The sequence below is a fragment of the Macaca thibetana genome, chromosome 9 (assembly GCF_024542745.1).
Source record: "Macaca thibetana thibetana isolate TM-01 chromosome 9, ASM2454274v1, whole genome shotgun sequence".
NCBI lineage: Eukaryota > Metazoa > Chordata > Mammalia > Primates > Cercopithecidae > Macaca > Macaca thibetana.
In genome coordinates, this window is record NC_065586.1 from 16,617,304 (window position 1) to 16,633,101 (window position 15,798).

At 41.6% G+C, this 15,798-nt stretch overlaps 1 protein-coding gene across 2 annotated transcripts in view; it reads right to left on the bottom strand.

Annotated features, from left to right (window-relative positions):
* Window positions 1-15,798, bottom strand: part of RSU1 (Ras suppressor protein 1) — a 349,246-nt gene that overhangs the window by 100,894 nt on the left and 232,554 nt on the right. For both annotated transcript variants that reach the window (XM_050805414.1, XM_050805415.1), the window contains one exon: window positions 5,042-5,174. In XM_050805414.1, coding sequence (XP_050661371.1) covers window positions 5,042-5,174 — 133 coding nt within the window. The remainder of the gene's footprint in view (window positions 1-5,041; window positions 5,175-15,798) is intronic.

Here is a 15,798-nt window from a genome sequence, read left to right on the forward strand (position 1 = left end):
GCCAAATACCTCTTTCAACGGATGCATTTTCAGCATAACATTTGTCAAACCTCTTCTTTTGTTAACTTGTTGACAAGAGTTAACCTGTCAGCTCTTAAAATGGCTTGCAGTTGCTATCCACGTTCCTTGATGGAAATGTGGAAAGTGTGAGTTACCCCCTTTCACAAAGAATCTTGTCAAGGGTGCTGACTTCAACCTGACTGTCGCTCCTAGGGGGAGAAAAATCTACCTTCTGGAAACTTAACAAGTGGTGAGTATTCCATCATAATTCTGCTTCACAGAAATAAAAGAGGTCAAAGAGACAACCACCACCAAATAAAGAGTTAACACATGATTGTATAACTCAGCAACAGTTTAAAAACATAATGATGTGCGTAGGATGTGAGCTTCAACCACCCAACCAAGCACATCATTTTATGCTAACCAGCAACTCAATGACACCAGCCAACAGGTTCCCCTGTGGAAGGCATGAAAGATGAACAGAGAGCAGCTTCCACCCGAGACACGATGAAGGGGCCGTGATTAATGCCCCAAAATGTCACTTCCAAAGAGCCATCTCTGAAGTACTGTACCTCAACATCCTACCAGCCACACCCCTCCTGCTTAATGGAACAAGTTCCCGTCTTCATGAAGCTAAGTCATCTCCAAGTATTTTAATCCTGCTGACACACGAATTCATTGTTTTGTTTCAAGCATCCATGTCTCCCCTTGGAGTCCATTAGAGCCTATAAATCAGATCATCCATCTTCTCTGCCCTAGACTCAGAAGAACTTGAGGATGTGCCCCGAGGAAGGTCACTGTGAACGTTGACCACAGACATGAATGAAAAGAAAACATTACGGTAAGTTTTTTCATTCTTTATTCCTCTCATTTAGGTAATGGGTTAACTGGTTAGAAAAAAGGGGTTGGGGTGGGGGAAGGAGGAGGAGGTTCACAGGCATTTTAAGTGCCAAAACCAAAAGTATGCTTTCAATGGTAGTCTAAAGATAGACAGATAAATACCCATCCGCAACACACAGACACTGATAAATATATAAGGATTGCCTTTAATAAAGGGGAAGTACGCGGCTTAAACAACAGAGACAAAGAAGTGAAAAGCAGGAACTGTAAGTTTTAGAATAGAAGACCAAAACTATGGCAATTAATGTGAAATTTGCTTTTTTAAAAAAAACTATGAGTATCATGAATAAACTGCCTCCCCCCGAAGGCTGCCACATATAAAATATTTTTTAAAAGTCACCAAGTACCTGCTAATTTGCATAATATTTTTCAGATAGGATATTAAAAATTCCCTAATTATGAAATGGCTGCTTCAAACCAAGAGGTGAGTTGGGTTCTAATTATATGAGGATATACTAATACAGTACAGATCTGTTCATATAAAGGAGGCCCTTAATTTTGAAAATCAGTGTGTGTTAATCTGGTGAAACACAGCAGTGACATTTTTGTACAGTTATTATTATTTTTTTAATGACTAAGAGTTTGACTTATTGTCTTATCGGCTAACAGTCCATATTTTGGGCTAGTATGTTTGACAAAGGGATGACAACAGCTACTACAGGAGAATGAGAGAAGGCCAAAAAACTCAAATACACAAAGTAACCAACCCTCTTCTCCTTCCCAAGGAGGAGAGAAGAGAACTCACAGCAGGCCCCCGCCCTAGCAGAGCTCATGTCCCTTGTGACCTCCCAGCAGAGGATCATGTCGATGCCCCTAAAAGCAGCCATTATGGAACCAACTGGTCCCAGTGGAAAGGGGGCAATGGCTCTCCTATGCTTACTGCAGCTTCTGCTTCTTTTTTTTGAAACACAGTTTCACTATGTCACCCAGGCTGGAGTGCAGTGGCGCCATCTCAACTCACTGCAACCTCCACCTCCTGGGTTCAAGCGATTCTCCTGCCTCAGCCTCCCTAGTAGCTGGGATTACAGGTGCCCAGCACTACACTCGGCTATTTTTTGTAACTTGAATAGAAATGGCGTTTCACCATGTTGGCAAGGCTGGTCTTGAACTCCTGACCTCAACTGATTCACCCACCTCATGGTGAATCTCCCCATGATTCACCCCAAAGTGCTGGGATCATAGGCGTGAGCCACTGCACCCAGCCTACCGAAGCTTTTGAATGTTGACTTAACTGCATAAAAAGTAATCCAAGTCTCCATGAGGAAATGAAACAGCAAAAGTTAGCAGACACATTGCTTAGACGACGCCAACCCCCCAAAATAGGATGCTAATAACAGACATAAAAACAGATACACCAATTATGTTATAATACATCTCATTTATCCAGAATCCTAACCACGTTCAAATAAATTAAAACAGTCTGTAACAATGCAGAATGGTGATTAATTGCTTAATAATTACTTTGAGGTAATACAAAATCCAGAAACTCACAATTTAACCTTTTAAAATTAAAAGCACTTTCATATGCGATGTGTTCTCATCCTCTGTAAATTATAAGCTCATCTATTGAAAATTAAAAATTGTTAACCAGAATAATAGAGAATTTCCTCTAATTCCAGATGGCTAGGAGTTTGTTCATGTATTTTTCTGTATACTATCATATACAGAATAACTTTTTTCAAGATACCGTACAAACCAAGCTCTAAATAGCTTCCCATATACTAAGAAAAAATTAGAGCCCTCTAAAACTCATGATAGGAATGATTAACAATTTAAAAGGAACAAGATAAACAATCATCTGCTAATTTGTGACTATATTTTCACACATTTTCATAATTAACTAATTTCCAAGGGTGAGCTATATTCATATTTTTTTAAAAAGATTGAATCTGTAATAACTGTACATATCTATATGGCTTATGAAAGAATTAATACACATCCTATACCTATCTCACATTTTATCCTTAAGGTAAGTCTTTAGACTTATATTGTAAGTGTCACAGTATTGTCTAAAATAATCTAAACCATGCTTTACATTGCTTTTATATAGGAAGATACGGTATCATTTTGGCAATTTTAGTATATTTCGTTTTAAGGCGATTGTTCATTTTTCTTTTCTTTTTTTGGGGATGGAATCTCGCTCCGTCACCCAGGCTGGAGTGCAATGGCACAATCTCGGCTCACTGCAACCTCTGCCTCCCTGGCTCAAGCAATTCTTGTGCCTCAGCCTCCTGAGTAGCTAGGATTACAGGCGCCCCTCCGCCATGCCCAGTTAATTTCTGAATTTTTAGTTTCACCGTGTTGGCCAGGCTGACCTCGAACTCCTGACCTCAGGTGATCCACCCGCCTTGGCTTCCCAGAGTGTTGGGGTTGCAGACGTGAGCCACCGTGCTCAGGCAGGCCATTATTCTTTACAGCTTGTCTTCTCTGTTTCTGTCTGGTGGAAACATGGCCACAGCAATGTCTGACCAGGAGCATGGTGCTCAGGCTGCAAGACTACAGGAACGCAGCCAGTCATTTCTGGGCAGAGGCTCTGCCCTGCCAATCAATCCTGACCCACTGGCCTGGCACAGATTCACAGGGTTTTATTGAGTGTGGGACATATTTCTGATACCAAGAAAAAAAAAAAAGAAACGAAACTCTTAACTAAATGTGACCTTTAGCAATCTTCTATCTTTCTTCCAATAGTTGGGACATTCCCAAAGGTTGGTGCCAGGCTGGACATGGTGGCTCATGACTGTAATCCCAGCACTTTGGAAGACTAAAGCAGTAGGACTGCTTGACACCAGGAGTTTGAGACCAGCCTGGGCAACATAGGGAGTCTCCGTCTCTGCAAAAAATAAAAAATTAGCTGGGCATGGTGGTATGTGCCTGTAGTCCCAGCTACTTGAAAGGCTGAGGTGGAAGGATTGCCTGAGCCCAGGTGCTTGAGGCTGCAGTGAGCTGTGACTGTGCCACTGCATTCCAGTCTAGCAATACAGTGGGACTCTGTCTCTTAAAGAAATAAATTAATTAATTAAAAATAAATTTTAAAAGTTGATGCCAGACACAAAAACAGATTACATTTAACTATGGATGTTTTTGTCTTTTTTGTAGATGCTTAAAATTATACTAGATCTCAGCATTTGGGGTCAGGTAAACATTGTGATAAATGACAGTTTGTTTTGCAGCTGGGGATTGGGGTAAGGTAGGAAAATAATGATGGTAGATATAACAACAGAAGCACGTGGAAGTGGCAGAATTCCCTTCAGCCTTGACACATGGAGGAAGAAAGAAGCAGGAATGGTGAGGTTTTTGGGACAGTTTTGCACAGACTCCTTTCACCTGGAGTGAGGACTTGAGGTATTTTGGTGCTGTGACTTTAAGCTGGCAGATTCCGCTTCCTCTCCTGCCTTTTCCTTTTCTCTAAGAGATTATCATCTCACTAGAGTAAAGGCTTCTCTGTAATAGAATGACGCATTGCTAGTACTCTCTACTGATTTTATAAATAAACTGCTTAACAATTTTGTTCAGAACACTTGTAATTCTTTGCATTCACAGAAGAAAAAAATATGTTCTCATCTGAATGGTGAATTTCCTTAGTGCCATGAACATTCAACTAATTTAATATCTCAAAAATTCTCTAAAGAAAATCGGTATAAATTCCCTTGAAAATGTCAATAAAAAACAATTTACAAGTAGAGACAATGACCACATGCTGTTTTTCTTGTTTTTGTTTTTTTCTTTTGAGAAAGGGTCTTGCTGTCTCACCCAGGCTCGAGTGCAGGGCATGACCACGGCTCAGTGCAGCCTCAATCTCCTGGGCTCAAGTGATCCTCCAGAATAGCTACAATGACAAGCATGCGCTATCATGCCTGGATAATTTCTTTTTCTTTTGCAGAGATGGGGTCTTGCTATGTTGCCCAGGCTGGTCTCAAACTCCTGGGCTCAAGCAATCCTTCAGTCTCGACTTCCCCTAATGCTAGGATTACAGGTGTGAGCCATACCACACCTGGCCAACATGCAGCTTTTAATAGAACATTTTAAAATGCTAAGTGTTAACTGCCACCAATAGGATACTGTCACATAATGTTTTTAAAGACATAATTATAAATACTATAAAATCACAGTCTACTATTTCAGAAAATCAGAGTCTACTTACTATTTGTATGTCTCAGAACGGATATACTCAAACACATGGGACACACCAAGCTGGAACTGGTCTGCAATGGGGGTCACCCAGGGATTGTTCTCTGCTTTGAATACCTGCTTCTGACCAGTTAAATCCAAGTTTCCTGGAGGGAAAAAAAAAAAAAAAGTGAAGGTCACTTCATCCAATATGGAGCAGGTCTAAGAAGTCCTTCTCAGTAAACACAGCCTAAGTACCCTAAATCAAACCCTAAGTACCTCTCGGATCATTTGATGTCTTTTAAATTTCTTAACCTGAGTCATCACAGGTACACAGTCATGACAGTACCTTGGCCCAAGAAATTAAGAACAAAGGAAGGAAGAAAGAAGACAGATGGAAAAGGGAAGCAGAGCGGAGGGAAGGAGATATTTGCTGCAGAGACAAAAATGACCTGTTCAAGATTAAGACAAGTGATAATATGAAAACCACTTGAAATTCTATCTTGACAATGTCAGTATGCATCACGCCTTGTCCTGGCTGATCTGGACCCAATCTGATCAACACCACTTTTTTCATCAATCAAGACAGCGTATGAATGGAGAAAGACAGGAATGTTACCCAAGTCAAATTGTTGTCACTCAAGTATAAGAGCATAAGCACATCTCGCAATCAGCCCTAAATGAATCTCATTAACATGGCAGTGTTAAAGACTAATGACCTCTTAAAATCATTCCTCATTTCATTCTCCAGCAATCCGTAAGGTCAGATACTAATATTACTTTGTAGGTAAAGAAATGGAAACTTAAGGAAATTAACTAACATGCCCAAGATGAAAAAGCCAGCGTGAAGACTTCAAGCTGATGCTCAATCTCATACTCCTTATTTTTTATTTTTTATTTTTATTTTTTTTGAGATGGAGTCTCGTTCTGTTGCCCAGGCTGGAGTGCAGTGGAGTGATCTTGGCTCACTGCAAGCTCCGCCTCCCGGGTTCACGCCATTCTCCTGCCTCAGCCTCCTGAGTAGCTGGGACTACAGGTGCCCGCCACCACGCCCGGCTAATTTTTTGTATTTTTTTAGTACAGACGGGGTTTCACCATGTTAGCCAGGATGGTCTTGATCTCCTGACCTCGTGATCCGCCCGCCTCGGCCTCCCAAAGTGCTGGGATTACAGGCGTGAGCCACCACACCCGGCCAATCTCATACTCCTTCTACAGTGTTTGGTGAGGCTATCAAGTTACATATCAATCTAGATAAGGCTGAGTTAATGAAGGTAGCCTAAAAAAGCCAGCAAGCACCCCTTATCTGGATATGCTCTGTTGACGACCAGTTGACTGGTTTTTTTTTTTAATGTATTCAAAAATGGAAAAGGCAATGCGTGAAAGAACTTCCTAAAATGCACTCACCTATGAAAATGAGAAACAGAGAAAGAGAAGTTAGGCAGCAGGGATGTATGTGGAGGTCTGTCCCTAAAAGTCCTACTGAGGATATCAATTTTCAGACTTCTCGTCCATGGCCTGGGACTGTTTGAACCTAGAGATACAGCAATGATTCTTTCTAAGACACAACTGAAGTTACATGTTGTTGCTGTTCCCAGGCTCTACTGCCTATGTTTTCACAGATGGTAACTCAGGACAATGAAAACATATTCTGGGATGCAAGTATAGCACAAAGCAAATCATTGCCTAGCTGATCTGAGCTTCGGAAATGAAAGGATAAATGAAATTTTTTATGAGGAAGATAATGCAATATTGCTCCTTAAAACAAAATAATAGATACTTTGAATCTTTCCTTTTTGTTCTATGAACTTGCAACTATTCAGAAAAGAAAAATGACTACAATTTCACAGAATCTTTTTAAAGAAAATAGACACTACTAAATATTAACATAGAGTAATTCATCATCTTCCCAAAGCTACTAAGAATTTGTTGGCGCTCGGTACAAAAATAAGCAGATCCATTTCTCTCCAAGATTGTCAATATTGTCAATTTCCTCATCTTAATGGTGAAACATCGTTAGTCAGATATTAAGTCACTTGGGAAATCAGTGAGCTTGATTCTCTAAACCATGAGTCAGAAAGCTGCCTAGGGCCAATGAAAACCCTTAGTGGTATGCATTCTGCTTAGCTGAGTATCTCACCTGGGTTTGATCTTGTTGGCAAGGGGCTGCCATCGATCTTTATCTTTACTTAGGGAGGGGGTTTTTAGAGTCCCAAGAATGAAACTGACCCCTTGTTTACATTTCTCTATAATTCTTACTTCCTCTTAAAATCTAGTTTGCTGCACTCAATATATCTTGTCTTCCATGTAATTCCTTCACGATTTTTTTTCCTCCAATTTTCTTTTCCTAAAAGTGAATATAATATACATTCCTGGAAAGAAGCCATCCATGTAAAAACAAGTCTATTTCTGACGTGTCGTATTTTATGTGCACAATGGTATGTTGCCCATCGTGCTTAGAAGCCAGGGCTAGTAAGGGAAGGGGTTACAAACCACACAACAGTCACCACGGTGCAGCAATGTCCTCATCAGGTGGGGATGGCAGTGCTGGAGCTCAACGTGTCTTAAAACATTCACCTGAGAACAGCCTATGCTTACATCTTGTCATCTTCCTGCCTCTAATCTCTGCCCACAGACATCAGCATAGAATCAACTATGAAAAAAATAAACTTGAGGTGGTTGGAAAAAATACGTGTATTCTTGGCCAGGCGCGGTGGCTGATGCCTGTAATCCCAGCACTTTGGGAGGCCGAGGTGGGTGGATCACTTGACGTCAGGAATTCGAGACCACATGGCAGTCTGGCCAACAGGGCAAAACCCCGCCTCTGCTAAAAATACAAAAATTAGCCAGGCGCAGAGGTGCGCACCTGTAGTCCCAGCCACTCGGGAGGCTGAGGCAGGAGAACTGCGTGAACCTGGGAGGCAGAGGTTGCAGTGAGCCGAGATGGCGCCACTTCACTCCAGCCTGGGTAACAGAGCAAGAATGTTTAAAAAAAAGAAAAGAAAAAATATGTGTATTGCAAAGTGGATGAGAAAAAAGCAGCAGAAGCCATGAAAGTATAAACTGCATATTTATGGAATAGGACAGAAATGAATTCCTAAGGGGATTTTCTAGTTAGTGAGTATTTTGCCCTAAATATCTTTCCTTCTTCTGCAAAATTGGTTATCCTAATGAGAAATATAGTCAGAACTTCTAGTTGGTAGAATTTTATTCTGTTGAAGAAGCATCCAGGATATTCAATCATTTACACAAGTGCTTTGTTTTTAACATCTGGTTCAGAGGGGAACTGCAGGAACACACCTTTTTTTTTTCCCACTTTGGGAAGAGTGAAAAGAGGCGGCAAGTCAGCTACATTTGGGCACAGAGCATTTCTTACTACACTGTATTTTCAGGGACTTTGGCGAGCATGAGAACAACGTGGAGCAGGGTAAGGATCCGGGAAGGATGACACACACAAGCCTCAGCGATTTCAAATTTGCCCTGGGAAAACTTGCTTGGGGTAACGAGGGGAAGAGACTTCTCTAGCCTGCATCACAAGCTTGCTTCCGCCGAGTCCCCAAGGCTTGCCCCGATCATCTGAAACTGGAGGTATGTTATAAGCAAAGCTGGTTTTAAAGGCCCCTCCTTAAACTTAAGGAATAGGTACGTGTTTCTGCAGGAAAGAAGCACCCGTGTTCTACTACTGATGGCTTGCAAAACCACTCTGGAACGCACACAGCCTGCCTCTTGTTAACTTATTAACAGCATCTTACTAAGCGTGCAGTCTTTTCAGTGGTAATCCTCTGAAAATAATACACTAAAGTTCTATGGTCCCTGACTGCCACTCATGGAAGGAGAATAATGCCAAGAAAGGTCAGCCATGTTCTCTGGGCCCTTTTGTCTGAAGCCTGCAACCCCCTGGAGATCTGTCAATCCCAAGTGATGTCTCTATTTAGGTGCTGTCAGTGGAGACGGCAGAGGCATCACAGATTGCTAATGACGGCTGCTAACTGGAGCACACAGGAGACACTGGATGAGAGCTAGACATACTCCCTTCAGGGAAAAGGAGTCACACGCTAATGTCTGCAACTCAGGGTTAACAGAAAGGACCACAGGCTATTCATGATCATCTTCACTTATATCACTTTCAACCCATCTGCACATTTTAGCTGGGATGGGGAGTGGGAAGGAAGGGACAGATGACTGGGTTACCCTCCCCACCCTCATCTGCTTACTTCAGTATTAAGCAATGCTACTAAATTAAATTCACAAGTGCTTCCTAAAGCTACCTGAACTTAGGAGCCTAATAGAAAAGAATGATTAGGGTTCACTGGGGAAAAAAAGCAAAGAAAAAAGCTTCCTGTTTGATGTTGTTCTTTCTTTTTAACAAAGAGCCATGAAATCCAGGTATAACGTCCAGGGCAAACCTTAAAGGAGGAAACTATTATAAATGACAGGGATGGAAACTGCGCGAGCCAAACAGAGCAATGTCTCTTCAGAGTTAGAACCGGGACTTGCTGTAATAGGGCATGCTTGTTTTGTTTTCCAACTTAATGTCACTGGTGGATAACACAATACATGTTTCTGTAGCGCTGCGATCCTCCCAGCAAGCGATTTGTCTCTGGGTTCTCTTTCCTCACTCTGCACCAGTCAGGGATGAAGCAATTTCAGAAGAGGGTTAATATAATTAGAGTAAAGCTGGCCATTATACTGTGTGAAAAGATGACACCCGACTCACATTGGCCTAGCAACAAGTTACCATTGCCTCAGCAGAGCTCGTCTGTCAGCTGTCGGAGGTAGGTTCCCTTTTAAGTAATAACATGCAGGAAGCATCTCACCCCGCTGTCAGTCAGCCTGCAATCGCCCTGACGCCGCACGCTTCAGTGCGTTGAGTTAGGAGCCCTCACCCATCCCCTTTATTAGAAGGCTGAACGGCGCTCTGGTGGTGTTCTAACAAGGATCAGGCAGCAGGATTAAGCACTGTGACAAAGAGGATCTAATAAGCTAGAAAGTGGTGCGTCTACAGACACGCTGGCTGGTTCCCAGACACAGATTCACTTTGCTCACTCCTCAGTCGGAAGGCGCAGGCCACTGGGGAAGCCAGGCAGCACCGTGATTAGCAGTGACCCTCTGACCGATGCTGCTATGAAGATCGTATATCACTCAGAGGCTTATTCTGCAATTGCAAATTGGATTTTCCATTTTATTACCCGCAAAAGGACCACATATGCTTCTTTCCAAAGCCTCTAGTACAGCAAGCTTTGCCATGCAACTGCAATTGTGTAAACACTAAATCATGCAAAACACTCATTCTCCTTGCTGGTTATAAATGTGATTGAATGCAATAGGCAATTGCAGCCCCATTAATAAGCATGCTCATTTTCACTTATGGAAATTGGTTGTTTCCATAATCACACTCTAAGAATTCTTCCTGAGTATTCAAAATCCTGAAACATGTGCCTAGCAGCCCATTTATCACATAGTAAGCAATCGAGGCGATCTGGGCAAATTTTTCATGTTATCAAAGTAGCATTCCCTCCCTTCCTAATTTCAAAATAATACCACAGAGAGCTTTTTTAAATTAATGTACTCCAAAATCCATGCTCTCTCATTCACTCATAAATATATAAGATTGTGGTCTAACAAGGTAAAACTAAAAAAAAGTGGCTGATTGGGTACAGTCCATCATTACTATACTAGATTTGTCCAAACCCAAGTAATTGATTTGCTCAGAAGGGATCAAGATTGGACATAATAACAGCTGAAAGATCACCTCCTCTCTGCAGCGAATCCTCACATGGAAGCTAACCACAAAAGACTCCAATACAAAATAAAAGCTACATTTAGGGACGCTCCCACATAGACAAAGATTCTACACATAAGTCTCCATAATTCTCATTATGATGTGCTAGGCTACTAATTACAGCAGTGCATGATTATAGACAAATGGCTGACTCTGGAAAGTTCCTACTTCTTCACTTCTTTAGTAACTCACTTTACTGAGTGGAAAATGATCAGAAGGCCTATAAAATGCTCATATTGTAACAGACAGTGTCTGCAATAACTGAACATTGGAAACAACCGGAAATTTCATTCCCAGGTGATAAGCAGAATAATGTGCTATAGCCATACTATGAAATGCCATTCAGTTATTAAAATAGAGTTATTTGTATGCACTGACCTGGAGGGAGGTCTATAACTATAATAAAAAAAATAAGAATGTACTAAGCTTGCTATCAACCAATTTTTGAAAAAATACAGAAGAAATCCATATATGTATATGACTAAATGTTTATGTGTAAAAGAAGAAAAGAATAATATTAAGTTATTAAGGTTGATTTTCTCAAATAAGGGAAATATTAATGTTGGTTTTCTCAAATTAAGGTGGGGCAGGAGGTTGAACTGGCAGAGCAAAGGATAAAACATGAATTATCGATTTGGAGAATTCCATGTTGTTACAAGTATGGATTATTCTCATAATTTAAAAATATTAAAGTACATTGAAAGGGAATTGTCAAAAACAAATTCAAAGCACACGGTGCATACTAATTGGTACAAAACAATATCTCTTAATTTAAGTATAGCCTATTGCAGTGAACATCATGCTTGTGGCCCATTCTCTTCTGTCTGCGTAATAGATGACGGTCTATAATGCCCTAAGCGGAAAGAGAATCTAGGTCTGAGGTTGCTTTTCTTTCTGTGCATCATCAATGCAATATAAGCTGGGATGTCTCATGACAGCTCTCAAATTTATTCTGTGGGGAACGCAAGGCCACACTGTCATTCCGGCAACTGTCTGCTTGGCCTTTCCAGCAACACATTTTTAAAAGAGGCATTCTGTACATTTAATACATGCATTGCATTGCTGCTTTAAGACACATACTAAAATAAACGGTTACTCTTTGGATCTAGTCGGGGAAGATAGTACAACTTACATAAAAAAAGATTTAAAAAGAGAAAACCACCACCCTAACAAATAGTTCCAACACAAGCAGCACCTGATATAAGTGTGTGCTGGTGTGAAGAGGCCCTGAAGCGAAGAGGCCCAGAAGAAAAATAGCATTTTACATTGTTTCCACCCAATGCTCTTCTTGGCCATTTGGTATCTGTGGTCCAGGTTAAGAAGGGATAGAAGGAGCTCTCAGTTGCTTATAAATATAATTAACCAGCAACAGAACAGTGCCATCCTCAACAGTCACCTCCAAGGTTGCCTTACATTGCAAGTTGAAATGGCTTTTAAGTAAATAATTTATGTTTTAAACCTGGCATCCATTTAGGATTTCTCAATCATTCTTCTAAATGTGGGAGGCAATCTTGTTTTTGCTTGCCAGATTTCCTTTTTACTGCTCAGGTAATGTTAGGACATAACGGACAAAAAAAGTCTGGTGGATCTGGCTCCTGATTCCAAGAACCATTCACTGACTTGGGCAAATTCTTACACTCTGTTGCGCTCCAGTTACCTCATCTGCCAAGTGAGAATAACACTACCAACTGATAGAACTGGGGACAGGGACCAAAACGTGCATACAAAATGGTTCCATAAACTAGAAAGCACTTTGAAAATAGAAAATAAGATTTTCGCTATTAAGTAAAACCTCCAAAAGTAAGAAAATGCATACTTGAAGGCAGTTTGCCTAAAATAAGAGTCCCCTCAAGGAATTCTTAAACCCCTGAAATTGAGTGCAAAATTTGCACGGAGGCACTCTTCTGAGAAAAGCACCCATTCATAAGATTTGCAAAGGTCTGTGATCAAAAGTAGGGTTAAGATAAAATTTAGGAGCACTGATTTCATTTCTTAGAGGACTGAAATATTTCATTTTCTTCTTTTTCTTTTTTTAATTATTATTATTATTATTATTATTTTGAGACAGAATCTCGCTCTTCACTCAGGCTGGAGTGCAGTGGTGCGATCTCAGCTCACTGCAACCTCCACTTCCCGGGTTGAAGTGACTGTCCTGCCTCAGACTCCCAAGTAGCTGGGAATACAGGCATGTGCCACCAAGCTCGGCTAATTTTGTTTTTTTATTTCATTTATTGTTAGTAGAGATGGAGTTTCACCACGTTGGCCAGGCTGGTCTCAAACTCCTGATCTCAAGTGATCCACCCGCCTCAGCCTCCCAAAGTGTTGGGATGACAGGCATAAGCCACTATGCTCGGGTGAGGACTGAGAGATTTCTAGGCAGCAGCAGTCTTCTGCACCTAGCAGGAGTTTCCAAGACTCTCTAGCAGGAGTCTTCTGCTGTGCTCCCTGGCTGTGCTCGGCCATTCCTTGTCATCCCCCCATGATCCTCACTTCCTTTAAGTTCCCCAGCTCGTAGGGGCTGAGAGGAGGACATCCTTCCAACCTCCCGGGAAGACGGAAACGTTAACACCAAGGGAGCCTCAGGTACCTTAGAAAGCCCAGTGAGAAGCTGACTGCTGCAACGTAAACCGAAATAAATACACGTTCAACAAATATGTTTTGGTATCATTACTTTATACAGAATCAATAAAGTTATCACAAAACAGCCTTCACCATGGCTGTTTATCATAAACGAATAGGTCTGCCACCTAAATAATACATTTATCTGGCTAGTTTAGCATTTGCTTAACATTCTATCTCAGACCCTTTCCACAACTGTCCCGGTAGCAAGATTTAATATGAATAATACATAGAGTTGTTTAATTGATTTGTAATACTACAGACAGAAACAACTTGTTTTTCTCTTCCTAGGTCCTCTAGCACTTAGTTAATCCCTATGGCCTGAGATATATGGGCTTGTCAAGCCATCCATATTGCCTGGTTACTTTTATTCTATAGAAGACCTTTGAAAGAGCTATAACATTCTCTACACAAAAATAGTAGTCTATGTCAAGTGAGGGGCACAAAACATTGGAAGAGTAAACTTTAGAAAATAATAACCATTACATCTATAATTAAGACAGAAGGCCCAAAACAGTATCTACCATTTGGGCTTCTGAATATACAGATGTAAGTCAATACAATGACTAGAAAACCTCTCATTAAGACCGAGCTGTACATTCTACTCATTTACAATTCAAAAATATCCTCCTACAAACTAACATAAAGCCAAAAGTACTATAATTCACAAGTGATGTGGTCTGGATTCACATCCCTGCCCAAATCTCATGTTGAACTGTAATTCAACATGGTGGAGGTGGAGTCTGGTGGGAGGTGATTGGATCACGAGGATGGTCCTTCATGGTTTAGCAACTGATGTTTGGTACTGATCTTTTGACAGTGAGTTATCACGAGATCTGGTTGTTTACAAATGCATAGCATCTCTCCCTTCTCTCTCTAGCTCCTACTCCTACCAGGTAAACCACCTCGCTCCTTCATGCCTTCTGCCACGACTGTAAGCTTCCTGAGGCCTCCCCAAAAGCTGAGCAGATGCCAGGATCATGCCTCCTGTACAGCCTGAGAAACTGTGAGCCAATTAAACCTCCTTTTTTTATAAATTACTCCATCTCAGACATTTCTTTACAGCAGTGTGAGAACTAATACAGAAAACTGGTACTGAGGAGTGAGACATTGCTATGAAGATATCTGAAAATGTAGAAGTGATGTTGGAACTAGGTAACGGGCAGAGGTTAGAAGAGTTTGATGGACTCAAAAGAAGATAGGAAAATGAGGGAAAGTTTGGAACTTCCCAGAGACTGTTTGAATGGTTATGACCACAATGTTGGTAGTGATATGGGCAGTGAAGTCTAGGCTGAGGATATCTCAGATGAAAATTAGAAACATATTGGGAACTGGAGTAAAGACCACTTTTGTTATGCCTTAGCAATGAACTTGGCTGCACTGTGCCCCTACCCTAAGGATATGTGGAACTTTGAACTTGACAGTGATGATTTAGGGTATCTCGTAGAAAAAATTTCTAAGCAGTAAAGCACTCAGGATGTGCCTGTCTGCTTCTGATAGCCTATGCTCATACTCATGAACAAATAAATAATGTGAAGTTGGAACTTATATTTAAAGGGGACGCAGAGAATAAAAGTTTAGAAAATTTGCAGCCTGATCATGTGGTAGAAAAGTAAAGCTTATTTTCAGGAGAGGAATTCAGGCAGGATGTAAAAATTTGCATAAGTAAAGAAAAGCCAAGTGCTAATAGTCAAGACAATGGGGAAAAAGTGTCAAAGGCATCTTAGAGAACTTCGTGGGGACACCTCCCATCATAGGCCAGGAGGCCTAGGAGGACTGAACAGTTTCCTGTACCAGGCCCAAGGCCCTGCTGCTTAGGATACTACTTCCTGGATCCCAGTCACTTTACCTCTGGCCATGGCTCAGCTCGGGCCACTGCTTTACCTCTGACCCAGGTACAGCTCGGACCACTGCTTCAGAGGGGCAAACCGTAAGACTTAGTGGCTTCCATGTCGTGTTAAGCCAGCAGGTGTACAGAGTGAAAGAGCTGAAGATTGGAAGCCTCTGCCTAGATTTCAGACAACGTAGGGAAAAGCCTGAATGTCCAGGCAGAAGCCTGCTGCAGGGGCAGAGCCCTCATGGAGAACTTCTACTAGAGCAGTGTGAAGGAGAAATATGGGGTTGGAGCCCAGACACATAGTCTCCACCAGGGCACCGCCTACTGGAGCTATCAGAAGAGGGCCACCAGCCTCTACGACCAGAGAATGGTAGATCCACTGACAGGCTGAACCCTGCACCAGGAAAAGCTGCAGGCACTCAATGCCAGCCCATTAGAGCAGCCACAGGAGCTAAACACTGCAAGGCCACAGAGGTGGAGCCATCCAGGGCTTTGGAAGGCCATCTCTTGAATGAGAGTGCCCTAAACGTGGAACATGGAGTCAAAGGAGATAATT